We start from the raw sequence: 27727 nt of genomic DNA on the forward strand, positions 1-27727 counted from the left end.
TAATGGATACTATAAGTACCATAATTTTTTGTAACTATTTCGATAAAAAAAATATAGTAATCTGATAGTACATATCATTAACTATCAATTACGAAAATGTAGTGAGATTTGACAGATTTTATTAGAAAGGAAATATCAGTATTTATTAATAAGATAAAGTATAATCATATATTGCAGTTAATAAAAAAGTTGCTATGATAGAATCTTTTCTTATTAAATGTTGGCAGTTATGATTAGATTGAAATTTTGGAACCAATGAAAGCAAATTCGATATAAGAATGGCACTGTTTAGGCATAGTAAGTTATTAAACATTAGAAATTTAAGTTTTTTACGTTTGAAAAGTCATAACAAGAATGAAAATACATTTCAAGTTAAATTTATATCGAGCAATGCTGTAGAAAACATAGATATAAAGTTATCTAATGGGTAAATATATCACATGTTTCTTAACCTAAACGTTATGTATAAATAATACAGTAATATAATAGCGAAAATATATAGTTATTTAAATAAAATATATTGTTACGTGCTTCATTCCATATTTATTATTATTTCTTCCAAATATTCCTTCAGATCAGAAATTACACTATCAAGTGGGAAATATGCACGATTTACATCTGGAAGTGTTACTGCTAAACTTGGCGATACATCAGTCATGACTACTGTGGTTAGGAAAAATGAACCATGCAATGATTCTGTAATTCCATTAACTGTGAACTACAGACAAAAAGCTTCTGCAATTGGACGTATACCAACAAATTTTCTTCGTAGAGAAATAGGTTTCACAGATCATGAGATCCTTGTTAGCAGATTAATAGATAGATCTGTACGTCCTTTGTTTCAGCCAGAATACTGCTATGAAACACAAATAGTATGTAATTTATTAGCTACTGATGGAATTAATAATCCAGATATATTATGCATTAATGCTGCCTCTGCAGCTTTAAGTATTTCGGATATTCCATGGATGGGACCTGTAGCAGCCGTAAGAGTTGGTTTAATTGACGATAAATATATAATTAATCCTACGAAACGTGATCTTCAGACAAGTAAATTAAATCTTGTACTGTCATCTATGTCCAAAAATTTAATTGTCATGATAGAAGGATCGGCAGATGATATTTTAGAGCCAGAACTTCGAAAAGCAATAAAAATAGGTGCTAAAGAATGTCAAATAATTATACAATCTATACAAAAATTACAAAATCGTGTTGGCAAACCTAAATTACAAATTAACAAAGACAGTGGATTAAACAATGATGTGGAAGAGTTTGTAAAAAATTTTGCAGAGCATGAAATACGTAAAATTTTTAGTTGTCATTCTCACGACAAAATTTCGCGAGACACTGCTATTTTTGATCTTAGAGATAGGATGTTAAAAAGTATAACAGATCGTAGTACAGATTTTATTAAAAATGCTGCAGAAGCTTTTAATAAAATTTCTAAGGAAAATTTTAGATCTTTAATATTTGAAACAAATATAAGGTAGTTTTTGTTTATAAAAAAGAAATCTAATTACGATTATAAGTTACTAAAAATTATTGAATGTGTGTAAATAATTTTAGATGTGACGGTCGTGGAACAGATGACTTGAGAGATATAAAATGCCAGGTTGATTTATTTCAGCCTCTTCATGGCTCAGCCTTCTTTCAACGAGGACAAACTCAAGTTTTATGCACAATAACTCTTGACAGTATAGAAAGTTCTCTTAAATTGGATAATATCTCAATGCTATCTAGGTGTGTTATATTACATTTATTAATATTTTAAAAATATATATTCAATATGAATAAATATTATTTTTTGCAGTGGTATAAAAGAGAAAAATTTTTTTCTGCATTACGAATTTCCGCCGTATGCTGTAAACGAAATAGGTAAAGTTGCTGGATATAATCGTAGAGAAATTGGTCATGGAGCATTAGCAGAGAGAGGATTGCGAGCGGTTATACCAAAAGATTATCCATTTGCTATAAGACTAATAAGCGAAGTATTAGAATCTAATGGTGAGTTGCTTAAATAAGAAAGAAATTATTACTTGTGGAATAGATAACTTGTAACTTAAATATTTTCGTGTTTCACTTAAAGGCTCGTCTTCTATGGCTTCTATTTGTGGTGGTAGTCTAGCATTAATGGATGCAGGTGTGCCAATATCATCTCATGTTGCTGGTGTAGCTATGGGACTAATATGTAATCCTCATGCTACTGAGTTAAAGGATAACGATTACAAAATTTTAACTGATATATCAGTAATTTCATATTGATTAACATTTGAATGTAGTTAAAAATGAAATTATTTAATTTTTTATTTCTTATACGACCAGGGTATCGAAGATCATCTTGGAGACATGGATTTTAAAATTGCGGGTACAAAAAAAGGATTTACAGCTTTACAAGCTGATATAAAAATAGCGGGAGTCCCTTTAAAAGTGATAATGAAAGCTATCGAAAACTCAAATGCGGCTAAAAGTCAAATTATTAATATCATGAATTCAGTATTATCTATTCCAGCAAGTAACAAGAAAGAAAATAAACCTATACTTGATACCATAGAAGTACCCATTCATCAAAGGGGAAAATTTCTTGGAATCGGAGGCTCGAACATAAAAAAAATTTTATATGAAACTGGAGTTACTGTAAATTTAAAGAGGAAATAGAAACTTTAAAGATTCATTTTTGACAAAAATTAATCTATTATTTTTTTCTTTTTTATAGATACAATTGCAAGGCGATACAACGTTTTCTATATTTGCACCTAATCAAAATGCAATGAATGAAGCCAAAGAAATGATAGATGCAATTATACAAAAAGACGTGGAACCAATATTGACATTTGGTAACATCTATACTGCAACAATAACTGAAATTCGTGAGACTGGGGTCATGGTTACATTGTATTCCTCTATGGTACCAACGTTATTACCTAATTCGCAGTTAGATCAACGTAAAATTCATCATCCTGACGTACTAGGATTGAATGTCGGAGATGAAATAAAAGTAAAATATTTTGGACGAGATCCGGTGAATGGGCGCGTTAGATTATCTCGAAAAGTGTTGCAAGGCCCAATTATTTTTGAAAAAGACTTTAATATTATTAAAAGTTAGTAGGAATAATAGTTTAAAATTTTACTTTTTGTACTTTTGTACAAAATTGTAAATTGTACTTTTTTTTTTAGCAACTAAATGTAATAATCTTTTTAGATATTAATAACAATAATGATACAATAAAAAATTATTTTACATAATTGTCGTACTATTTAAATTAAGTTACATCAAATCAAGTTACATCTACATCAAATAATGTAAATAATACTTTGTTACATAATTATTAAACGTGTATTATCTATATATTGAATCGACTTCAAAAGTCGATTTATCTTTCTTCAACAATCATTTACAAATTGGTGGAAAACTTTCGATTTTCCGGCTATCATAAATGCGAAGATTGACAACTATCGATCAATTAACTGATATCTAAATTGTTTAAAGATAGATTTCATTTTTTCCCTATTTTTTAGATTAAAGTTACAAAGATAACTACATCGAAAGTGCTTTATAAGAAGGATATTAGAAATGATTTCTCGTTTTCTTTACCGTTACATTTTTAGGCGGACATCTAGCTTCGTTCTTGGTATCGTTATCGCTTCGGCATTTTTTGAAAGAGCTTATGACCACGCTTGTGAAAGTATTTTTGAATGGATAAACGAAGGAGTACGCTGTTAATTTTCTCTCTAACATTAACTGTAAAATATTGCTTAAATTATTGGAAACTATCATTTACACGTAAAAAGAATTCGGAGATAATCATATTCTATATAACATAACATACTATAGGATTTATGTTTTTCGATCAATAAGGTTATATGTAATTAATGATCCGTTAGTTTATTTCCTATAATTTGTCTTTTCTTCACGTTGTATTTCAGTTCCCCAACTGCGTGATTAACTCCATTTTATACATTACTTTCATGTATATCATCTCTTTCGCAGAGACTTTGGATGCATATAAAACATAACTATGAAAATTCACTACGGACACAGACACAGAGTGATCGTAAAGGAGCTGTCGAGGAAGAAACATTAGATTTACAGAAAGTATCTGATGAGAATGCGAGAGAAGACTGAATGTTTTGTACAAGAAGGAAATTGTATGTTTGATATATTTCGAAAGATATTTTCTCCATGGAAATACCTGCTGCATATTCGAGTTGTTGAGTTTCACGTGCATTGTGATATTCGATATTTCCGTATCATAAATGTAATCTTGTTCATGCAAAATAAAGATACGGGCAATTGATAATTCTGTGTTTTGTATTAATAAAGATTTATATTTTCTCAAAATTGCTCTCAAATCTGCTTTTTACTCTCGGAAACACTGAATTTGCAGTTGTATGACACGGCCACAGAATATATGATTATGTCTGAGAAAGCATGCAGAACGATAGCGTCATGATAGCGAGCAAGGATCATGATACTCAAAGGTTCTAAATTTTTTACCTTACGAACGTAATATACATATAGCGAATAGCACGTTACAAAATATGTTATTACTAAACGCGTAGAGAATGGATCTTTTGGTAATAACTCAGACCGGGAAAACCCGTTTCATTATCAGTTTCTCGTTTACCTTGAAATTCACAAAACGTTCCTAAATGTGATGGGGACGGAGGAAGAGAAAGGTAAAGAAATTCAAGGAATCTTTAGAAAGATACATACGTGTGTAAACGTTGCCGATTAAACAGCCTAACATGATTTTCATATTATCGTATAGTGATGTATATAGCAGGAAAAGACCATTCTCTTCTACACAAATCTATAGATTATACAATGTATCTATGCATATACATTTATTCCACAATTAGATAAACTGCAGCTATATTCTACGTGATTGCTTCTTTCTTTATATTCATTATACTGTACACCGTATAGGTATTTTTGGAATTTAGATACGCGTATGATGAGTCAAGTGACATGTGTAAATGTAGATATATGTATATGTAATGTCGGGAAAAACCTGATGAACTACAGGCAAAAAACAATAGAAGTGTTGACAAGTCGGGAAAGTTAGGAAATCCCGATGGGCCATATATCCGTGCTCCTTTACGATACTGGCTAATTAAAAAAGTTGTTCTTGACCATGGGTCATCCACATCTGTGGAACACATATGTACGTTAGGAATACCAAAGTCGTGGTATAAAAAGCATCCGTTAGTCAGTTACGGCTAGAGTGGCGGGAGAGTTGTAGCTGGAGTAGTGAGTGAGTAGCGAGTGATTAGCGAATGAGTTGCGAGTTAATCGTTATTCATGAGTTGTCGAGTCGTTGTAAGTTGTAAATTTTAAGTTGTAAGTTGCAAGTTGTCGAGTTGTTGTGAGTTGCTAATTGTAAGTTGTGAGTTGAGTTGTGAATTATCAATTTAGTTGTCTTAGTTATATGACATTACTGCATTGAGATTACGTTAAATAACCATCGTTTTCTGTTTAAATCATAAATAAATAACTCCGTAGAGATCACTAACCAGAGTGAAGTTTTTGCATACGTGTGTGTGTGTATTAATGTGAAAATCACGTAGTAAACTTCTAAACTTATTTGTTAATTAAATAATTAATTAATTAATTAATTTGTTAATTAAATAATTAATTGTAACCAATTTGTTAATTAAATTATTGCAGAAACGGGAAATAATTTAGTTATTGTCATTTATCTTATTCAGACGGCAAATATTATTTATTTCAGTGTAGCAAATAACGTTAAATTAGAACTTGTAGCTTCCTTCATTTTATTCTTCACCCGATATGATATCAAAGAGTGAGGTCATCGATACAGATATAACAGGGAAGATAGTAGAGCAATATATCAGCAGTATAATTTTATTTATTGTTAGTAATACGTAAAGTTAGTTTGGTCGACGAAAAGAAGGAAGAAATTACAAGGTGTCCTGGACGGTACATAAATATAAATAAAACTATTGTTTGATGATGTGATAATTTAATTTAATATAATGCGATAATTGTCATTTATTACAATTTTGTATTTTAGCGAAATCCTTCTAAAAAAAACCTACGTATACGATTGGGATTAGGTTACCTACTTTCAATTTTACTTCGACATTATTTGCCACGAATAGCGTATCCCTACTCTCTTAATATCCTTTATTCATTTTTAACAAGAAAAAGATTTCAATACATTGTTCCTGTACACGAGAGAAATGATCAAACATACATGTTCTACTTTCAGGAATGCTCCATGATGAAGCTGCCGATCGTCCTCTCGATAGTGTTAATTTTCTCGCCGTTGATTGTAGTTGGAAATATTATTCCTATCGACTACGAAACGATCGTGAATGAGACCTGCAAAAACGAAATTTTAACATTATACTTAAGTAGTTCTACAAACTTGAATGAAAACACTATTGTTTCTCCGACTCTAAAATGTATCGCCATAAAAGGCTACGACTCTAGATTCAAGGATGGAGTTTTCAAAAACGTGCCAAATTTGAAATTCCTTGACCTCAGTAATAATAAGATTTCTACGCATAATTTATTTACTTTTGGTAATCTTTTAAACGTGAAAATACTAGATCTCAGTAATCAAACTGTCAACTCAGGTTATGCAACAACAATAGACGGCGTGTATCCCGAACTTGAATATTTGAATTTAAGACGTAGTAGGATAGAAGAGTTAACATCGTCATTGGATAATCCTTTTCCAAAACTGAAATATTTGGACCTATCAGAGAATAGAATAAATTCCAGACGGTCTTTGTCGATAAATATGTTCTCCGCATTAACGCACCTTGATCTGAGTGACAACAAAATGTATCAATTTTCATTTAGACGAATGGAAAATCTGTTGTCGTTAACGTTGGATCGTAACGCAATTCAGAGTCTTGAGTCATCTATGGGTATTGATCTGACAGGTCTGGAAAAGTTGGAGAAACTGTCGCTAGCGTACAATAAGATCTCGTACATTAACAGTAAAGCAATTGAAGCAATGTCCAACCTTCGGTATTTGAACCTTTCTGGCAATCTTTTATCAGCTTTCAATTTCGATATGCTTAGATCAGTGAAATCTTTAGACATTCTTGTACTAGATAATAATTCGTTGGATAATGTTCCCATAACAGCGCCTCTAAACATAACTCAACTCTCGATAAATCGTAACAATATACGTTATTTAGCGATTAACACCTTTTTCTATCTGCACAGCTTAAGAAAGCTATTTATAGGCGAGAATAAAATCGAGAGCATCCAGGCGGATGCCTTTCAGAATCAAGTGCTGTTAGAAGAGCTATATTTGAATGACAACCAATTAAGTTATTTACCAATAGGTTGGTGTGAATCTATGAAAATGTTGCGATATCTAAATTTGGCGGGGAATAAATTCGCTTTGTTGGAATCAGTGATTTACTCTTCTGATTTGCCCGTGCAACACCTACACTTTGAACGCAACCCTCTTACGTACATTGATGGCAGTTTATCTCGACTGTTTCCAGTAAATATGACGATTTATCTAAACGTTAATGTAACATCTCAGTGTAAGTCAAATATACGTAATGAGATGAGTAAAGATCTAGACCACTGGTATTGATAGATAGAGTGTAATGTTGAGGTATGGACATCTACTACAGGACCATGTATTGAATGATTTGTAATCTAAGAAATTGTGATTATTAAACGCTTCAGGTTTTACTGTATAAATAAACATATTGTAATTGCTTAATAAAAAGACTCATTGTATATTGCTCTTTATTCTTGCCTCTTCTTTCTTCTCCTGGCATGCAAAATTCGTGCAAAATATCATATCATACTGTTTCAGCTTTTAATTAGAATTTTGCAGTATGTCTAGGAAAGGAGAGAAATTATCTTTCGATATCTCTTCGAATTTCATCTATTACTGATATTTGTATTCGATATCTGTTCGAATTTCAACGTTGCAATTACTCAAATCTTTGACGCTACGTACGATGTATCGATTGCTTTGACAATTCTCATTTAATCGGTTAAAAGACGAACGACAAATACATATTTTGCGAAAGTTATTCCTGGAATGTATAAAATCGGTCGAATTAGTTGGGGATGCAAGGAATAACGTGTACTTTGTTACAACTTGAAAGTATACCTTGTTCTGGATATACAATGATCATATTCATAAAAGATGACAGGGAAATCCCAAACAGGAAACGTTTAAAACGATAACGATGCTTTTTATAGACGATGTATTTATTATTTCCGATTATTTCGAATAAGCTGATGCAACCGTCAATCCATATAAGAGGAGGAGACAGCTACAAATTTGCAGTAATTTCTTGTTTGCAGCCAGGAGAAACAGAACGAAGTTCGCATTATGGTACGCATTCAATCATTCTTTGTCGTTTTACATGTTATTTCTTAAGACAAATAATCATACATCAAAGTTACCTGTTTTCATTTGTCTCTGTTCGCATCGACACGTTTCGATATGTAATGTAAAGTATCAGCGCAAAATATTCCTGTTTATCGTTATCATAAATGTTTTCTATTTTTTTTTCCAGAAAACGATTATATTGTTGAGTACGATCGTAAGCATTACAAAATCCATACCGAAAATAAGTTGGGAACAGAATGCGGATCCTATGTGGATCACGTATAACAACGCGATAAGTAACAAGGAACATCTCGTCGTATGCTCTGAGGAAGAGAGCATTAATTTGCACGGGCTGGGGTTAGAAAAGATCCCTAAAGATTTGGTAAAGAGCCAAACGATACAATCAATATCGTTACATAACAATAACATCCAAAAAATACCAATAGATGCATTCGAGGAAGTTCCTCTTTTGAAGTGTCTAAATCTCGCTTATAACTACATTTCTTTCGATAAACTTGAGATAAAACACGACAACTTGAAAACATTAATTATAGATTTTCAAGTAACACCAGAAACGAACGATGTAACAACTTTAAGCGAGGCAAAAATAAATTGTCCTAACGTTGATACATTATCTTGGAGAGGAATAACCCACGAATTTCGTCTTTTGTGGATAAAAATGTTTCCAAAGTTAAAAAATATTTATTTATCTGACAGTCATTATATCCAATTTGTCAACGAAACTGCCATATCTTATTTACCGAATTTGAGAAGTCTATACTTAGAACGAAATTCAATTAGTAAATTCGTTATGGATAATTTTGGAAATATCGAGATATTGTATCTGAATGACAATCCTCTTGAGGAATTTTGGATAAATCCAATTCGTCAAAGATTAAGGATTTTATCGTTATCTAACTGTTCAATCTACAATATGCCTGAGTTAAATATTCGATCCTTAGAATCGTTAGATTTATCTCATAATCGAATTATTACCATAACGACAAGCGCGTTCCAATACGTAGTTTTATTAGAAAATTTAAATTTAGATAACAATCAATTAATAACGATTCCTCCTATAGATCGTTCAAATAATTTGAAAACATTGTCGTTAAATTATAACTACATTAGCAATATTACGGGTATCGTTAGATCAAGTTCTTTAAAAACGTTGAATCTACGCGGAAATGAGATAGAGAACATCGACGCAATGGAGTTTTGGAATCTGAAAATGTTAGAATATTTAGACATATCTCATAATAAATTAAAATCATTGTCTCCGAAATGGCACAAAGGCATGAACAGGCTAAAATATCTAAATTTGCAGTACAATAATTTTATAAACATAGAATACATGTCCATCTTTCACATAAGTTATTTGAAAGAATTGTATATAAAAAATAATAATATCACGTATATAGATCTAGATACATTATCAAGTGTGCCAAATAATTGTACTATATACGTGCTTTAGAAATGTTGCTATTCTATAATTTAACAGTATTGTAATTGGTACCATGTAGTATAATATAATAACAGTTGTAATTATTATATCCAGAGTAAAATCACTTATTTAGTGCTGCAATAAATTCGGAGAATTCAAACCTGATCAGTTTATTTCTCTCTTCTTATCATATGTTTGCGAGAACATTACACGTTAAGGTGTTATGCAAAATTATCGTATGTATATAATATTCTTATCCCGAAAGATAATTTTCCTGGTTCAATATTTCGTCGTAATATTTATAAGATCCGTTGCTACGAACTCTGTCGATCGAATGATCGGTGAAAATGACGATAAACTTCCAACAAGCGATAATGAATATCATAAATAACGTCTGAAAACATTTTGATAAAGTTTGAGAACGATTTTGATCGAAGTACGAGAGATTTCCGTTTTTTCTTTTTTTTTTTTTTTTTTTTTTTTTTTTTTTTTTTTTTTTTTTTTTTTTTTTTTTTTTTTTTTTTTTTTTGAAAACAGATTTTCAAAATTAAAGGAGGATACGTTCGATGAAAAGCTCTACAACTTGCGACCAGTTTGCTTATTACAGATTGAAGTTTTTCTTTTTTTTCTTTTACCATGCTATTTTACGATTTGTTTATCAAGAAACATTCGATAAATTGGTTTAGCGTGTTGAAGATAGGTGAAACTGTTCCTTATTTTCAAATCCGCTAACATTTCATTCACCAACGCAATATACATGTTTCTTCAAATTTGCCATTTCTCCAAGCCGTTCGGACTTTCGTTGATTATCTAACTTCTAATTTAGCTGAACATCATTACGAAAGAGCGTTTGGATTTCGATTATCACAGCAGCCTCTTAACTCATTCGCTAGAAATATATTCTCATCAGTATTTCGTTTCACTACTCACTGAAGAGCAGTTAAAGTTATCATTAGATTACAGTCGTTACAGTATTGCAATATAAAATCTGCAACGATGCATTCCAAAACGATACACCGTCGTTACTCGGATGTCTTATGGCATTAGATATCTTTGTAACCCGAGCAAGGAAGGAGTGTTTGCGAGACGACGTATGCACGATCGCGGCAACGTGTTCGAAAAAGTAACGAACGAACAGCACTCATCGCCCTGCAACTTTCTAATCGACTTCCGAAAAGTAGCAGTTTATCTTTTGCATCTTTTAGACGCTGTTCTCCGGTGGTCTCGTCAGTAAAAAATTTTCCATTTCTTTATCTTTCCTTTCTTTTTCAAACAGAACGATTCGAGCCGGTTCGAAATTCTTGGCCATACTGTTTCATGGAAGATCAAGTGGAGGATCAGAGGATAAGACGTGAGAATTATATAGTAAATACACAAAATGTATCAGAAGTACATTGTACGGGAGAAATTATCTAATCGGATATAGAAATGACAAATTTTATACAATTTCGTTAGTATATCTTACAGTAGCTTTTATCTTACATATCACTGCAATAAAATCGGTACTGTCTTCTAAATTCGTGTAACCGCCTATCACACAACACTTGCACGTATGTATTTCGATCGCCAACATTACAGTAATAGTTACTTATAACAACAAATTAGTCACATGCTAGTCGTTATAGTTTATAACAAGCAAGGATTGAACAAGCTACGATAAACAAGTGATCTAATTTCCGGACAAATATTGTATATGTAATAAATATGCAAGATAGAAAATACGTTTCTAAAACATACTTCTGTCACATTTATTTAATCCGTTCTTATAAAAATTTGTTTAAACTTCCGCGATCTACGTAACGAATAATAAATGTAGAAGAGGAAGCACCACGTGGCGATCTGCGCGTAGAACAGGGTCCTCTGGAAGCTCGGTTACAGTCCTGCAGTCCCTACAGTGTTGAGTTGCATGATTATCGCTTCTTTATAAAGCAACGAATTAAAATGTTGAGAACAGAAGGTGCTAAGTTGGTGATACGCGTTGAAGTAGAGAATAGAGCGTTGTTCGTTGCAGCAGTCGATTGTTTAGAAGATCGTTTCTTTTTTCCTCGGCTGTCGCTTCTTAAAAGGTAAGCCCATCTTCCGAATAACGGAAAAAAAAGTAGAAAATCGATCGCCAACCTCCTCTCTTAATTGACTTTTGAAAGTCAATGAATCCTCTATCTCGTACTAATGTTTGCAGATGTTGTTCATGCAGTGGAGGATCTTACTTCCGGTTTTCTTCAGCTCGCAAATAGTATTTGCAATATTTGCGGGTATGAACGAACATATGTCGTCCTATAAAGTTCGTACGAAAGTCTGCATTCCGGGAACCATTCTGAACTTCAACAATACAGGCCTGACAAGAATCGGAGACGTTTTCGCTAATACCTCGGACATAAGGGAGTTGTATCTCGATGACAACAAAATCGAGCACATTTCTGATAAAGCGTTCGACCTGATGGAAGGGCTAGAAGTTTTGAGCATCTCCGGCAACATAATACCTCTGGAAGAATTGTCGTGGCTCCGCTACCACGCAACATTGCAGTGTCTGATTATAAACAATAACAAGAGGAGAGTCAAGTACGACCTTAAATACGACATCAGCATCAAAAACACATTTGGATATTTACCGAATCTGGAAATCTTGTCGTTAAGAGGTGACAGTATTTCTCAATTCGACGTTCCCCTTGACAAATTCACGCCTAGACTAAGGAAATTGGACTTGTCGGAAAATTACATTGAATCGTTCAAATTCCTCGACAATATACCGGAAACCATGGAGATCCTCCTGTTGGAAAAGAACGGATGCCCGTGCCAGGTTCAAAAGCTTCCAGCTAACATCAGAGTTCTGTTTCTGAACGGAAACGGAATAACAGAATTGTGCGGTGCACATTGCACGCATTCGCACTCGCTGTCGTTAAAAGGGCTCGAGTGGTTGAATATTCTGAACGTGTCCAGCAACAATATCAACAGCATAGAGAGCGACGCATTCAAGGATACAATGCATGTGCAAACGATAGATCTATCCCATAATTACATAGGATCGGTATCGGAACACGTTTTCCGGGGACTGTCTAACCTGAAGGAACTTCGCATGAGTCATAATCTGCTGCAAATTGTGCCGAATATGGGCTCGTTGAATAGCTTAAGATACTTGGATTTAGCCAACAATTACATCGAGGGAGCGACGAATTTGGACTATTTGAAGTTCATCGAGACGCTAGAGTGGTTGGATTTATCGAATAACCGCATCAAAGTACTTCCCATGATGCTAATTTACCATAAAAAATCCATTGAATGGAATCTTTTGCTGAAAAATAACAGTATAGTGGACATCGATGATCTGTTTACGGATAAGTGTTTGGAAATACAGCTTATATTGCATCTTCAGAACAATCCTTTCTCGTTCTTCAAATTCAATACGTTAACGGTACATACGAAAGAACCTGTGCTGCCTACCGTGGAGAGCAACACGATATTGACCGAGAGTTCAGAAGAATTCACAATAGATTCTGACGAAAACTAACGATCTCGATGCCGATATATCTTCCCATCTACGTTTCGTATACTGTACCAGATGATCTCGAGGTAAGTCACGTATCGATCACACATTCGCTTTTCGTTGTATTATTTCGTCTAAATGCCTACGTGCGTCTCTGAAACGTTGCTCCTTTGGATTTTAGGATTTCACGTGCGAGTTTCTACGTGGTTTTCAATGGAGGGACTACTCTTCACACGACTGAAATTCGAGAATCGAGCAACAAGAAGAAATGTAGAGGAAGAAGGTTCGTCGACATTTTTACATTTCTCATTTTTATTGCCATTCCCGCTATGTTTCAAACATTAACGTTATTGTTGTTTCATTGCAAATACAACGTCTTTGTATTTTGTAAATGATTGATATAAAATAAATATTCGCAGTACGTCAATCACGTTTACGTATGTATCTTACTTGTTTCGAGTTACCAAAATTTGTATACATACATATAGCAATCGAGAAATGCATGGAAATATCATAGAAGCAAAGCGTAAGATCGTACAGTTTGACAAATTGTCCAAAAGATGAACGAGCGAAACGCAGAATCGGCTTGTAAGGTTTCCCGATATCATAGAATTTTCAAACGTTTCTTCGAATTCCAACGATACGTTTTTCCCACAGTTTTATCGAAAAAAAAAAAAAAAAGAAAAAAATGAAAACGTTAAAACAAATTTCGATTGTAAGATTCAAACAGCGAACGTGGCATGTTGCGTTGAAAGTTGAAGCTTGCGATTAAAAGGAAAAGGATGATTTCGAAGAACAACATTCTTTCACGCAGAGACCAAATCGGAAACAGTTTGCATTCTATATCACGCACATTTTCAATCATTTCATATAACCTTTTATTCTTACCAAAATCAAGAAATAGTAGCTGTTAGGTATCATTATGCATTTAATCAATATTGTTACGTATGTAGTAGCTAAAATGGGTCTAGAGTAAGAACAAGTAAGGATGTTTTAATTTGTTAACAGGGTGATATAGTTTGTGTATAGTTTGTGTAATAACGATGAATATAACGATAGAGAGTGACAGATTATTCAGTGATAAACAATGTCAACGTGTTCGTTCGGCTTAGCGGCTTTATACACTCGACCTCTCGACGTGTGCACTTAGAATCTTCAAAAAGGACTAGTTTAACCTTAAATCATTTCTTGGTCTTCTCGGGGAGACGACCCCCACTTTGCTCGGATCACGCCACCGTTCGCGCCTATGATCACGTATGCCGCATTCTTTTGAAATAACAGACCGAAATCGATGTTCGTGGAAGTCGTTGTTTGGCGGCAACTATGCGCTCGTCGATACATCGTATACCCCTCGTCGGGCAAATAAGACGATCCGTCTGCGATATTGTAGGACCGCGAGCAACGGCCAGAAACGCGACCCATATTAAAACCTCGCAGCGTAACAAAGCGTATATCTCCGATACTACATGTATTATGTCTATTCTGTATCTCGTCCGTGTCTCTCTATTTACTCAATTGTCTATTAGTCGTTTATTTTGCTCTTGGTCAATGGTTTATTTTCGATCGCTTTCACTAGAACTTATCGATTCGGTGAAGATGCGTTGAACTGTTTTCGTTGCATCCTTCTAGATGGCGATGATAGTCACGGACTATCGTATAGTTACTACAGTTAAGTATAAAAGTACAGTACAACACTAGAATACAAATCCTCAATTTTCTCGTATGTCGAATGTTTCTGCTAGATTTCACGTAGATATTTCACATTGAAACGATCGAGCTATTTAACGACAATTTGATCCTCAACCTGAGGTTCTTACGAGAACGAGCAAGGTCGTCGATAGCGTATGCAACGATTGCGATCAAGAATATCTATGATAAGCTGATATAATATCAACTTTGTTAGAATGATTCAGAGATTGCGAGTCTTTTTGTCTTCTGAGAGGTATTTAAACGACCGTCCTTGAGTTAGAGTAGCCTGTTACTCTTGGATTCGATCGAAGGCTTCTTCTAACGAGCTTGTCATCAAATTCCTATCGAACTTTAAGATCGTTCGAGCGGTTCGTTTTGCTGAAATTGATCCTTTTTCAACCGATAACGATAACCGATAGGATGGTCTTCACGATGTTCGAGGATCTCGATCGGTGCAACAAGAGATTCGAGGACTTGTTCCACGAACGTACAACAATTTTGTTTAGTTTCATTCGCAAGGAAACGATTGCCGAGCGAATATTTTATCGCAAGTTACTCGAAATTCCTGGACCAAATCACTCGATCTTGTACAACGATTTTTATTATCAAAGGTAGTCTTACTCTCGTCAAATTGCCAATGTAGCCTCGCCTTCGTTGTTCGTCTTTTCACAGACGCCTAAAATATTCTCTCAAGGATATTCCCGTGTCCGGGCTTGTTCTATTAACGTACGCTGATTTTCTTTCGTTTTAATCCATTAAAGGCTAATATCGCGCTGACTCATCTTATTTGCAATTTCTTCGATCAGTTCGCGTTAACGAATTCTGTTTCCTTTATCTGTAGGTATATGAAATTTGCTATCGTCTTAAAACCTCGTAAACAGCTTTCTTTTTTTTATATATCCTTTATAAATGTCTCGAATAGTTTAGTACAACTAATTACATTTTTGAAAAATTGAATTTTATTGAACACGTGTTGATTTCGGTACATTCACCGACGATCGCTAGAATCGACCACTGTTCTGCGTGTGTACGCGTGTTATCGACCGTGCGTGAGTAAATCTGTCGGGTGGTTTCTTCCGAGTCTTCTGAGCAGCTCTCTGAATAGCAGCTTGCAATTAATAGGTTTTAATAGATTTTCTATTCCGTACGAAGCACTGGCATGGTTTCTAAATCGTTGGAAAATAAGAGCATGCACAAATACTTCTTCTAGTCATTGTGTACGATGTACCCAGTCGTGTATCATCATCGTGCTAATGAAATTTCAAAATGTTTCAAATATATAAAACAGGTAATATATATATGAAATTTATATAGTACATGGTAAATGTCCAAATATCTTCGTTAGCCAATGTATAACATTATGATAAATCATCGATCGCTTCTTAACGGTATAATAAAGTCTTGGCAAATCGCGCTACTCTGAAATTCTGACGCCTCCACTTTCGTCTTGCGTAAATTCGAACGATCGTAAGAAGCGACGAAGAATGTTCCCCTGGTGGACGCAGCAAGATCTCAATTGTATCGATACAGGTTCATCGTTGTTCGGGGAAGCTCGAAGGGAGGAAAGAGGAAAGAATCGGGCGATATAAGCGTCTGTGATGTTTCGTCGTTGTATTTATCACGCGTTTCCCCTGCCACCCGTAGATCTTCAGCATCGTTGCCGAGTGCCTTTTATCAGTTGTAGCGAGATACATTAGGACGAGTGCGGAGCGTGTCGAGGTTTCACGAGCTGAAAGAAGGGCCAGCAAAAACGAAAGGAATGTTTTTCCACTTAAGAATCGTTCGTTCGATGGACCGTTAAAAGGAGGCGATTCTTTTTCCTCGTACATCGTCGAATAGCAAAGGAAAACGAAACTAGAAGCTGGACGAAGTTTGTCTTTAAAAACATCGCTAGATAGCTGCGAATTACCATCGACGAGGAATATCCGATCTAAAAGCGTAAAATCACATGAAACCACTGCTATCAAATATTTAGTCACCTGGTACAATTCCGTAAAAAGGTCGATATTCTTATTATACTTTGAAAGTTACAATAGAAAAATACTTTCCCACCGTTGATATTCCTCCGTTTCTTGTTACAACTGAAATCAAACGTTCTGCTAGATTTAAGTTGAAACCAGTATACGAGTATACCTGCAAAGTTCCCATGTTGTATCGCTCGAAGATAAACAAACGAATGCGTAAACAGCTGCTGTCTGATAACAACGATCCTACGGTCGCTGCAGCGCGCAGAGAGAAAAGCTGTGCTTATGGAACTCGGACGATCTCGTCGAGGAAACCTTGACACTGGCTCGTCTATCTCATCCTTGGGCGTCCGTAGGTATTGGAATTTCTAGATCCGCGTTCCTTGCCGCTACGAGGGTCACGTAAGATCGAGCGGACGAGTGGAATTCGATTCATCGATCGGTTTCGGAGAACGATGTTGTGAGAGATCAATGGATCACAGACGGGAGAAACTGGAGAGCATCGTCTTTTGACTTTTCTTGTACCTCGCGGATTTTAGGTTGCAAAGCGCAACGCGGGCTATTCAAACGAACGACAAAGGGTGCTGCCGATGATAAAGCCGCGTGTTTGATTCAGCCGCCTCGGACTCGAGGAGCAACGAGGGAGGAAAGTACGCGACGAGAGGAAAGAGAAAGACAAGGGAAGAAAGAGATTGGTATCGCGTGGAAGAAGGAAGTGTTACGCGACGTAAGAGCGCGTTCCATCCAGTTAGATCTAGCCTAGGTTGACCAAGCCACCTAGAGAAGCGAGATGTCGGGGTGGGAGGCGTCCCTACTGATCAGGGGTGTCAGTTGGGGTGGAGGAAGAGGGTGGTCGAATAGGTGGAAACGCATGCGCTCCCTTTAGCCGGTATGCTGGCAGGGATGCTTCGCCACGAGCGAGACAGAGAAGCGTCTGCGACAAGGAGAACGACTGCCAGTGACAGAGAAAGACAGCTACAGAGCGTATGCGAGAGAAAGAGATATCGCGAATGGAGAAAGAAGAGAAGGAAAAAGAGGAAAGACAAGGATCTAAAAAGTAAAAGGGATATTGCGATCGTGGAAGCGCGACGCGAGACCGATAAAGATAAGCGGAGTGCGTCGTGTTTGCGTTGGAGAAAGAAAAATCGAGTGAAAGGGGTGAAAAAGAGAGAAAGAGAGAGAGAGGGAGAGAGGGCTAGAGTGACACGCAGCGATGGCTAGAACAGGAGGGAGGAAGCGAGGTCCGCCACGTCTAGGCAGCTCGAGAGACTCTACTCCCACCCAGCTCTCCTCTTCCTTGCTCGCTTTCTCTCTCTCCTCTTTCAGTGTTCGTTCGAACACGGCCCGGTACGGTTCTGTCGCCCCGTGCTCGAAGGATCCTCTTCGTGATGGGAGCTCGCTGCCGCGGTGGTATCGGCAGGTTCCCTCGGTAGCCGATTCTCCGATGTCGCACGGCTCGTCAGGGTGACACGCGCGGTTCCTAGACAGGTAGTTCTCGTTTGCGGTCGGATAATCGGCACGTATACGCGCGTACACTCACACACGCTGTGTACACACACACACACACACAACACATACACACATGTACATGTACATATATACACGGAAAATCGGAAGATAAACGTCCGTGATTTCCGTCACCGGGAACGTGGTTCGAGAAGAGTAAGAAACACGAGAACGGAGAAAGAGGGTGAAGTGCGTGTGGAGGAGAGTGCGAGATCCAAAGAGGGAGGTATCTAAGTGCACGCAAAGGCGGAAAGAGAGCCGCGAACAAGAGAACCTCCGAAAATATCGTTTCGATGAGGAAACGGTGGTGAGAACTCCGCTAGCGAGAAGACGCGGGTTTGCACGAGTGTCGACAGTTGGCTTCCACTCGAAATCGCAAGGATAGACAGAGGGGCTATTCGCCGTTACCAGACGCCACGAGGGCGATCGGTTCGCTCTACGATCGGAATCAAAGTCGTTTGTCATTGTCGAAAGCTGTTCACCCTCTGGGAGCGAAGCTCGAGACAGCTCTAGCTGTTTGTGTCACGGCGGTCAGGGGTCGGCGATTCGATCTTGAATCAAATCGGGGTTGGTCGAGGCGCTTCCGTCGTACGGGAGAGAAGGAAAAGCATCAGAGAAAGTCGGAAGAAAGATGTCGGGAAATTATTCGGTCCGGTGTGAGCCCGGTCTAGTGGTGCCGTTATGGGGACCGCTGGAGAACCTCTACCTCTCCGACGTAATCTTCCGCGGATTTGTCTACTTTCTTCTGCTGTTGTACCTGTTCATCGGCGTGTCGATAATCAGCGATCGTTTCATGGCTGCGATCGAGGTAATCACATCGAAGGAGAAGGAACTGGTGGTTCGCCGCCAGGGTAAGGAGCCGCAGATCGTGGTGGTGCGGGTGTGGAACGAGACCGTGGCGAATTTGACGTTGATGGCGCTGGGTAGCAGCGCGCCGGAGATCCTTTTGTCGATCATCGAGATCTGGGCGAAAAACTTCCAGGCTGGAGAATTAGGGCCGGGCACGATCGTCGGCTCGGCTGCCTACAATCTCTTCGTCATTATCTCTCTGTGCGTGTTCGTGATACCAAACGGCGAGACCAGGAAGATCAAACACCTGAGAGTGTTCTTCGTGACCGCCACGTGGAGCATCTTCGCTTACGTTTGGTTGTACGTGATCCTGGCGGTTTCCAGTCCTGGTGTGCTCGAGGTTTGGGAAGGTATCCTCACCTTTTCATTCTTCCCAGCCACGGTTCTCACGGCCTACGTGGCCGATCGACGTCTGCTCATTTACAAGTATCTACACAAAGGCTACCGGATGAACAAGAGAGGAGTGATCGTGCAGGCCGAGGCCGGTGATTCGGACGGTGGGGTGGAGCTCGAGATTAAACCTCAGCAGGACAACTTCCACAACATGACGGACGCCGACACGCCCGAAGCAAAGGAGTTTGAGCAGACCAGAAGGGATTACATCAACACTCTGAGAGAACTAAGAAGGAAACATCCCACTTTGCCGCTGGAACAACTGGAGGTGATGGCTCACGAAGAGGTGCTCGGAAAGGGGCCGAAGAGCAGAGCGTTCTACAGGGTACAGGCGACCAGGAAGATGGTCGGCGCAGGAAATCTGAGCAAGAAGATCAGCGAAAGGGCGCAGAGCGACCTGAGCGAGGTCAAGGCCGAGCTGCAAAGGCAAGAGGCGGAGAGCATCGACATCGAGAACGTGAACGCTATGAGAATCTTCTTCGAACCTGGCCACTACACCGTGATGGAAAATGTCGGTACATTCGAGGTGGGAGTGACCAGAGTTGGCGGTGACCTAACCAAACCGTGCACCGTCGACTACTGCACCGAAGATGGCTCGGCCGAGGCTGGTTCCGATTACATCAGCGCCAAGGGCACTCTGACCTTCGATCCGGGCGAGACCAGGAAAACCATCAAGCTCTCCGTCATCGACGACGAGCTGTTCGAAGAGGACGAGCATTTCTACATCAGGTACAGCTGCCTTCTTCTTTTTTCCCGCCCATTTCACAACTCGAACACTATATTCACCGAGACCATTGTTTCGACGAGTGGACGCGAACTGCCACTCGCTTTAACGTCACCCCGTTTTTGTTTTCGTTGAAATTTAGCAAGGATTTCCTTCGTTCGTACTCCGACCAGAACTTTGCGATTCCAGGCATCTGTTTGGCAAATGCTAACATCGCCTCGGTAATAACGGGCAAAGTTTCGCCAACTTAGCAGACACGGGCCTTTACTCGCTTCCGCGGACGTTCTCGGCGATAAGCAATGTAAACTATCAGAAATTTTAACGAGTTTAGATATCCTATCGATCCTTGTTCCGATGAATATTCTTCGAAAAACACACGACTTTCTCTTCGGGTCGTTCTTTCGTCGTTCACCGCTGCGAATCTTCAGCGACTATCGTCGGTAAAAATTTCTCCAACGAGTCTTCTTTGAATTACAAGATTAATAACAAGCGGAGTTAAAAAATCCAAGACGATATTCGAAGGATATTCGCATGTGCTGAAGTTTCGTCTATGAAACATTCCACAGCCTGTGATATTTATTCAGTGGATAAGATCGAAACAAACACGGCATCAAGTAGCAACCGCGACGAAGCAGTTTCGTGTTCGCGGAACCGAAGAATTTCATCTGTCTCGTCCGCGATTCGCGGAACGACGCGAGAGGAAAAGCGAGAGGAACAACTTCCATCCCGGAAATATCGGTCGAACGAGCGGCAAAGATATTCAGTGGAGAAGATCAAGGACGCGTAGAGATCGGACTGCGGAACTACACGTACCTCTAGTTTTGTTGCCACGGTCAATGACGACGCGGAAACTCGAACGAGTGTTCCTGTGGCGCACGCTAGCTGTCTATTAAAGCTAGAGACGAATCAGTGGCTCGAAATCGCATTAAGCTTTCGAGAGATAATCGGTCGGATGAAAGGTGGCAGGGCGGCAAGTCGTTGGTGTGCGAAAGGTTTGCAACCGATTGATCGACCACGTGTCCGTCGTCCTCTCGGATCCGTTTGAACTTGCACAGCGTTACAACTGTAGTGAGATATAGGACATGGCGTGGAAAATCATCAATGGTGATCCGCAGAATCACGATCACGGTCGTAATGTAACTTCGTTCACGACGCGGTCACCGTGTGATTCTTTCATTTTGAGTGAATTGGCTGACTGTGTCTGATCGCTGGCTGATCGTAATTCTTTATTTCTTTGCTGTAAAATAATTCGACGAGGTTCGCATATAAATTTATTTTATTCTATAACAAAACTAGAAAATAATTCCATTTGCCTCTCTTTATGTTCCTCATAAAGATATCAGTCTCTCGAAGATTTCAAAATCCTAATATTCCTTTGATACGGTTAATATAAAATGTAAAGAACGTTTATGGCCTCTGACAATTAGAGGCGATCACGAGAAATCACGGATCGCTGTAGAAAGTATAATCGTGATTGGGAACAAACGTGAACGAATCACTCGTGATAAGCATAAGTAGCAGTTTACGTCATCTCTATTAAAGTAGGATTGTTCGTGCCACCTACATCGGTTCACGAAAGTATTTCAACACTTGCAGGAACTTGTTACGGACATGTCATGTGCGTTGTATGAAATATTTTGAAATTTCGAGAGTACTTCGATGAAACATCTAATATCATATTGGTGAAATTTGAAACCAATTTGAAAATGTATATGAAACGGAGTGATATTTGTTGGAAGCTGCAAAACTTTATGATTTCTTACGAATTAGATCTGTTCTCCTGTAGACAAATTCCTATAAAATCCACAGTTTACTTATCACGTTTGTCCGTATTAATACGTTGACTATCACGTGAATTTTATTTACCTCGATAGATGGAGATGTACCAGACCATAATGTTTAATTTTTGTAAAATACTATACCGTACTTTATCCGACGATGTCATCAATCCAAGTGATCCGCATCGTTGAAAATTATTTACTCGATGAAATGAATTTCATTATTTTAATCGCAACAAAGGATTTAGTAAGATCGATCACCGGCAATCATCGTGGCGATTAACGCGTTAACGTGAAAAAGCAAAACAGGAAGGAAATTTCAAGGGTAGGAATGATAGTCGATTAGGGCGGGGCAAGGCCGAACGCAATGTCGCAAGAAGGTGAAACTTTTGGTTGGTCGGCCAACGTACAACGATGAATTGCCTGCAACCGCTGAATGTGCTCATCCGGGAAGCGGAGAAACGAGGAATCAAAGGAACAATGGGACAGCGCGTTTTTGTCAAACATGTCGGACCTTGAAAAATCGTTCAGTTATGCGACGTGGAAAAACGAACGAGAGAAATATTACAAAATGTTTCATTGTTTCCGTGAAATGTATACATCGAAGCCTGGAAAACGTTTTCCTTTTTTGCCGCTGTTACACCGTGATGAAACTGGGCCGAGGTCGAGGTACAATATCCAGCCAGGATGGAGATAAATAAAAGGAACTTGGATGTACATTGTTGCAAGGATCATCAGGGAGTAACGAGCGACGAGATTGCTCACTTGTTCCTTTTGTTTCTATGACTCGGGGATTAGAGGATTAGACCGATTTCGTCCTTTCCACACGACGATCCAGACAAAAGTCTTAGAGAATTCGTTTGGCTTTTATACGACGACGTTGTTACGAAGGCCGCGTGAATCGATCGCAGACAGGATCAAGTTCTAGACACGTACGATTCTAACTCGTTGCTCTTTCATTTATGAATACAGACGTATCGAATTTTATCGAGTAAGATGTCCCAACAATTTGACAAACTTATCTACGCTAACGTTCAGGCTGAATATCGTTTCTTCCATACGTTTGCAAAGAAAACATGCTGACTTTTTCTTTGGACGCGAGTCAACTTGAGATTATTAACCCCTTAACCTACAACTACGGCGACAGCCCGTAGTAGATGATCGGATCAAACGTAAATATTACGGGCATAGTCCGTAGTACGTACTATACAAGTCGTGCGAATGGCTCGAAGGCTGCGCGAGCTTTTTTACGTTTTCGGCGCAAAATTCTCGAACGTAAATAATAGGTTAAGGGGTTAAGCTGGTATTAAGCTTTTCCATATACACCGTGTCCATTATACCCAACGTCAGACGTCGCATGTCTTGCCAATTGTTCGACTGTTCGAACGATCATAAGGAAAAATTACAACACGTTCTAAACGTTCGATTGTGACTGTTCCACGAGAAGATATGGTCGACGAGACTCGATCAGCGTTCGCGGAAGAGCAACCAGAACGCCCTATTTGCCCCGTGAAAAACAGGAAGCGGATTCGATACCAGGCGTACACTCGAGAGCGTCTGCCGGTCGACGATCTAGTCGCGATAGCGAATTGATAATCGCCGGCAGCGCATCTTTCAATTAACTTTGGTCCGGATGGCGCGCGCTATTACATTACCGCTTAAACTCCGCGCACAAAGGGACTGGTTGTCTGCTCGCGGTTTCATCGACGCCAACACCGACGCCAACGCACGTCCGTACGTCAATTAGCATCGATTCGTCGATTAATCGTCGCGACGAACAACATTTGACAGATCATAAATAAACACGCACGAGAGTTCTCGAGGTCGGTCGCTATTTTGGAGAACTCGTGGTTCGTGAACACCGTGGACGAAAAAGTTCCATTTACTCTCGGGGATCGCGGTCGCTCGCAGAATCTTCGAGTTCATTACGAGGCACTCGTGGTCTTCTCGCGAATACTCGGCTTTTTATCCAACGAAGAGACGAGAACCGCGCGAAAATGGCAACTGAAATACGGCAGCGATGCTCCGCAGTACTCGGCACAAGTACCAGCTAGTTGGATTAAGAGCGACAAAAATTTCTCTCTCTCCCGAAACTACCTCCATCGCGCTGTCTTAAAAGTAGGGCGCAAGAATTCTTGGAATTTTGTCGACTAGTCGTGCAATAGTTACGGATCGAACATCTAGCGGAAACCACGATGTTCTAGATTCGAATGACCGTGTAGGTGTCTACGATGACGCGTACTAGCAGCAGGTTACTTTATGAGCGAAAAGAAATATTCAAAAATAAAATAGGTAAAAGCGAAAAAACCTATGTTATCTAAAAATACAATTCACCAGGTTTGTAGAAGCCGAAGATATAACTATCAAGACACGATATCGTCAGGTTTTTAATATTTCTTAATGCAACGAAAGATTTTTCTACTATTACGAAATGGGTACAGAGAGATACGTATTTAGCCTGAAAATCAAATAGAAGAGAAATTTTGAAATTTAAAATTGCATTTTAAATTTGCATTTATAACAAATTTTAAAATTGCATTTATAACAAAATTGCGTATGACAGAAAATGTGAAACGTAACTCGTCGTTCATCGATGTAGAACGTAAAATGTAACTTCTGCTATTTTTATTTGATGATCATGTTGGTAGCAACGTCCTGATTAAAACTCATGAGTGGATCGCTCGAACGTCCCGCTGTCCAGCTCCGTTCTTCTCATGCATTCGACACTCGTTCTATCTTCGATAGTCAAACGCTTAGATGATAACGCTATGAAGAGCGTTCTTGCTCGTATTCCGAGGTAATCGCGTTCGAGATTGTCAACTGGATGGGGACTGTTCCCGGCTAAAGTACGCTTCGAAGATTCCGTCAATTCCGTCGACGCTCGCCTCGCGTCGAGAGTTGAGAAATGCAAGTGAAACGATCTTTTCTAAGTTTTCTAACCGATCTTTGGAGAATCGCTTTAGCGGAATTGTTGGTAGGTCAGTCATTAGTTCGCGGAATTAGAATCGCTACACTCCCGTTTATGCAGCCCTATACAGTCTCTATCCTATAGTCTATAGTCTTTATTTATCTCTCTATAAGTTTCATAACGAATAATAATCGTTTATGGCTTTAACGAACCTTAATAGTGTTGTCTGTAAGTGCCCCTGTATTTGCTTCACGACAGTCCGCAATTCCGTCACAGTTTAAGGAAAATATATCCTGGAACGGTCGCTCGAAACACTCGATCCATCCCTCGTTTTGTATTTCTCTTTCTTAGAAGGCTTTAGAACTTCTTACTTCCGTCGTGCGCCAACAAAGTTCAACATCTACCGCGCGTTTAGCGTCGCTATCAAGCAAACCCGATAACATCGAGGGTCGAAATCGGCGTAGGTCAGACCGGCGCAAACGAGCGCAAACACGACGATTTTCAAGGAATCCTACGGGTCCTAACGATTTTCTTAACTTTGCGATAATCTTCGTCGATCTAGCGACACGCTCGAGCTTTCTCGCGAGAAACACAGTGGTCACAGGGGGAAAATTTATTTCCTCGGCGTTCGTGTTGCCGTTGAACAAGATGGATAGGCCTCGATAACGAGCGAAACGTTGCACGGTGTTTCTTTTATTTCGCAGCGGCGATCGTTAGAACGAAAGCCCGGATCGGGGACAGAGAAAGAGAGTGTGTGAGAGAGAGAGAAAGAGAGATAGTAATTATGGACAGTGAATTTCGAGTCTATGGCGAATTCATACGTTCAGATATCAGTTCAGGACTAGTTCTCGATTACATGTTCATGCCACAAGCCACGGGGAAAGGAGGGGAAACGAGGCTGCACGAGCGCTAGAATTCCTCCCCTGTTGCCGATGAAGCGAAGAAACGCGGTACATTAAGCTCCAGCGGAACTCGTGCAGCCGGGTTCCAAGTTATTTCGAGTCTCGCTTATCTGACCGACTCCATCCGAAGTTCGCTCTCGGAAGAAAAGCAATTAGCTTAGATGGGCCGGTTTGATCGGCGGAAATGTTCCATTGCGAGCTACGCCTCGCAGCGTTACGACGCGATGCATCGCGATGACGAATGCCTATGGCGGAACAATCGGTCCGAGACAGTTCTGAAACCCAGTCCGGCGTTCAATGATTTAGTAAATACGATGGGAATATTTTATCACGCTATTATCGCATACCATCTATAACTATTTGGACACTTGGTGCAATTTGATCACGAGTTTGACGTTTTCATCGCATTTCCAAAGTTACGATGGAAGAACGTGTTTATTCCTCGGCGCAGTAAGTGAGATCAAATATTCTGCTAAAATTAACATCGCTGCAATTGCACATTCCTTTCTGGAGTCTCGAGGAACTTAACACGAACACGGCTATTGTAGAAACAAAAACCTCATCCTTCCAACATCCCAACATCGGATGGATACATTTAACGTAGTTTAACTTCGCAGGATTAACTTTCACCCACTTTCAATCTATCTTTTATCCATGTTGATATCAATCCCTATTAATCGTTGGTTTCACCGATTTGATCTTTATACCAAAAGATCAAACGACGAAGTTAGATGCGTTTCATTTCAAGTGCATTTTATCCGTGGAAATTAGTCGAGATTATACTAAATACAATACTACAATACTAAGTACAATATTAAGATGCTAACAACGACGACGATGATGTTACAGATTGAGCAACGCGTCGCAGCCTGCCATGCTGGTGTCACCTAGCTTGGCGACCGTGATGATCCTCGACGACGATCACAGCGGCGTGTTCGGCTTCCCCGAAAGAGACGTCGAGCTGGTGGAAAGCGTTGGTCAGTTTGCTTTGCGAGTGGTGAGATACAGCGGTGCCAGGGGACGTGTGACCATCCCCTATCGTACCATCGAAGGAACGGCCAAGCCTACCAAGCAATACATGCACACGGAGGGCTCGCTCACCTTCGAGGACAATCAGACCGAGTAAGTGCTGCACATAAGCGTCTCCATAAAATTTCAAGGTTTACGATCGCGCCAGTAGTTAAATACCGACAACAGTTTGCCTCAGGTTGATTAGTTAACCTATATTTAGATACTCGAGCGTATTACGGTCCGATTAAATGATTAGATTACAAGAACTAGGAACCGTATGTAACGAGAAGTTGGTTGAAACGCGGACGTGCAAACGACTGGCGAGCTGACTCTACCGCATCCTTCGAGTCGGTTTTGCAATCGTATTCTTTTATCGCTAGTAGTCGAGTTTATTAGTTCATTAGCGAGGAAAATATGAGAGAATTTCTGTTGTCTGTGCGAAATTTATCGTTTACATCGTACGTTTGGCATCTTTCTGGGAAATTAGAGCGCGCCTGTGACGTACAAAATTCCAGAGTCACAGCTGTATTTATAGATAATTGATTAAGTAAGATAGAGCTGAAACTCGAAGCGTGTCGCACACGCCTAACCGGGGGATAGGACGTGGCTGAAAGTTAGGGGTGGATTTCGAACGCAACGAAATCCATGGACGCGAGGCAGATTTATCGACGACCTTAATTGGTTTCTCACCGAGTAGCTCCGTAAAGAGCTTTGCATTAGGTAATTCGCTGGGGGC

At 39.1% G+C, this 27727-nt stretch overlaps 5 protein-coding genes and 1 long non-coding RNA gene across 16 annotated transcripts in view; 5 read left to right on the top strand and 1 right to left on the bottom strand.

Annotated features, from left to right (window-relative positions):
* Positions 1-147: 147 nt before the first annotated feature.
* Positions 148-4298, top strand: LOC126921724 (polyribonucleotide nucleotidyltransferase 1, mitochondrial). The gene is made up of 8 exons (XM_050733522.1): positions 148-427; positions 575-1486; positions 1567-1740; positions 1811-2004; positions 2087-2247; positions 2323-2634; positions 2714-3098; positions 3989-4298. The coding sequence occupies exons 1-8, from the start codon at positions 279-281 to the stop codon at positions 4012-4014; spliced, it is 2313 nt and encodes a 770-aa protein (XP_050589479.1). The 5' UTR covers positions 148-278; the 3' UTR covers positions 4015-4298.
* On the top strand, positions 3454-4298 carry LOC126921786 (cytochrome b-c1 complex subunit 9). Its single transcript, XM_050733658.1, has 2 exons — positions 3454-3709; positions 3989-4298. Exons 1-2 carry the CDS (start codon positions 3572-3574, stop codon positions 4121-4123), a joined length of 273 nt encoding a protein of 90 aa, XP_050589615.1. The 5' UTR covers positions 3454-3571; the 3' UTR covers positions 4124-4298.
* LOC126921804 (uncharacterized) lies at positions 3604-4329 on the bottom strand. Its single transcript, XR_007712560.1, has 3 exons — positions 4191-4329; positions 3828-4061; positions 3604-3739 (listed from the first exon to the last, which is right to left on the bottom strand). It is a non-coding gene; the product is annotated as an uncharacterized LOC126921804 (long non-coding RNA).
* Positions 4330-5120: 791 nt separating this feature from the next.
* Positions 5121-9951, top strand: LOC126921747 (leucine-rich repeat-containing protein 15-like). 7 transcript variants are annotated; one of them, XM_050733581.1, is made up of 3 exons: positions 5121-5165; positions 6234-8345; positions 8530-9951. In XM_050733581.1, the coding sequence occupies exons 1-2, from the start codon at positions 5136-5138 to the stop codon at positions 7584-7586; spliced, it is 1383 nt and encodes a 460-aa protein (XP_050589538.1). In that variant the 5' UTR covers positions 5121-5135; the 3' UTR covers positions 7587-8345; positions 8530-9951. The 7 variants fall into 7 exon arrangements, with proteins under 7 accessions (XP_050589538.1, XP_050589544.1, XP_050589539.1 ...); XM_050733587.1 differs by having other exon boundaries at positions 5126-5255; XM_050733582.1 differs by lacking the exon at positions 5121-5165 and adding an exon at positions 5188-5320.
* Positions 9952-11602: 1651 nt separating this feature from the next.
* Positions 11603-13694, top strand: LOC126921749 (leucine-rich repeat-containing protein 15-like). Its single transcript, XM_050733591.1, has 3 exons — positions 11603-11852; positions 11966-13353; positions 13449-13694. Exon 2 carries the CDS (start codon positions 11966-11968, stop codon positions 13289-13291), a length of 1326 nt encoding a protein of 441 aa, XP_050589548.1. The 5' UTR covers positions 11603-11852; the 3' UTR covers positions 13292-13353; positions 13449-13694.
* A 2663-nt stretch (positions 13695-16357) lies between these two features.
* Positions 16358-27727, top strand: part of LOC126921719 (sodium/calcium exchanger 3) — a 122863-nt gene continuing 111493 nt past the window's right edge. Inside the window, exons 1-2 of one of the 5 annotated variants that reach the window (XM_050733509.1) lie at positions 16358-20397; positions 26830-27102. In XM_050733509.1, coding sequence (XP_050589466.1) covers positions 19058-20397; positions 26830-27102 — 1613 coding nt within the window. In that variant the 5' untranslated portion in view covers positions 16358-19057. The remainder of the gene's footprint in view (positions 20398-26829; positions 27103-27727) is intronic. The other 4 variants (XM_050733510.1, XM_050733507.1, XM_050733506.1 and 1 more) reach the window with 4 other exon arrangements.

The sequence above is a fragment of the Bombus affinis genome, chromosome 11 (assembly GCF_024516045.1).
Source record: "Bombus affinis isolate iyBomAffi1 chromosome 11, iyBomAffi1.2, whole genome shotgun sequence".
Classification (NCBI taxonomy): Eukaryota; Metazoa; Arthropoda; class Insecta; order Hymenoptera; family Apidae; genus Bombus; species Bombus affinis.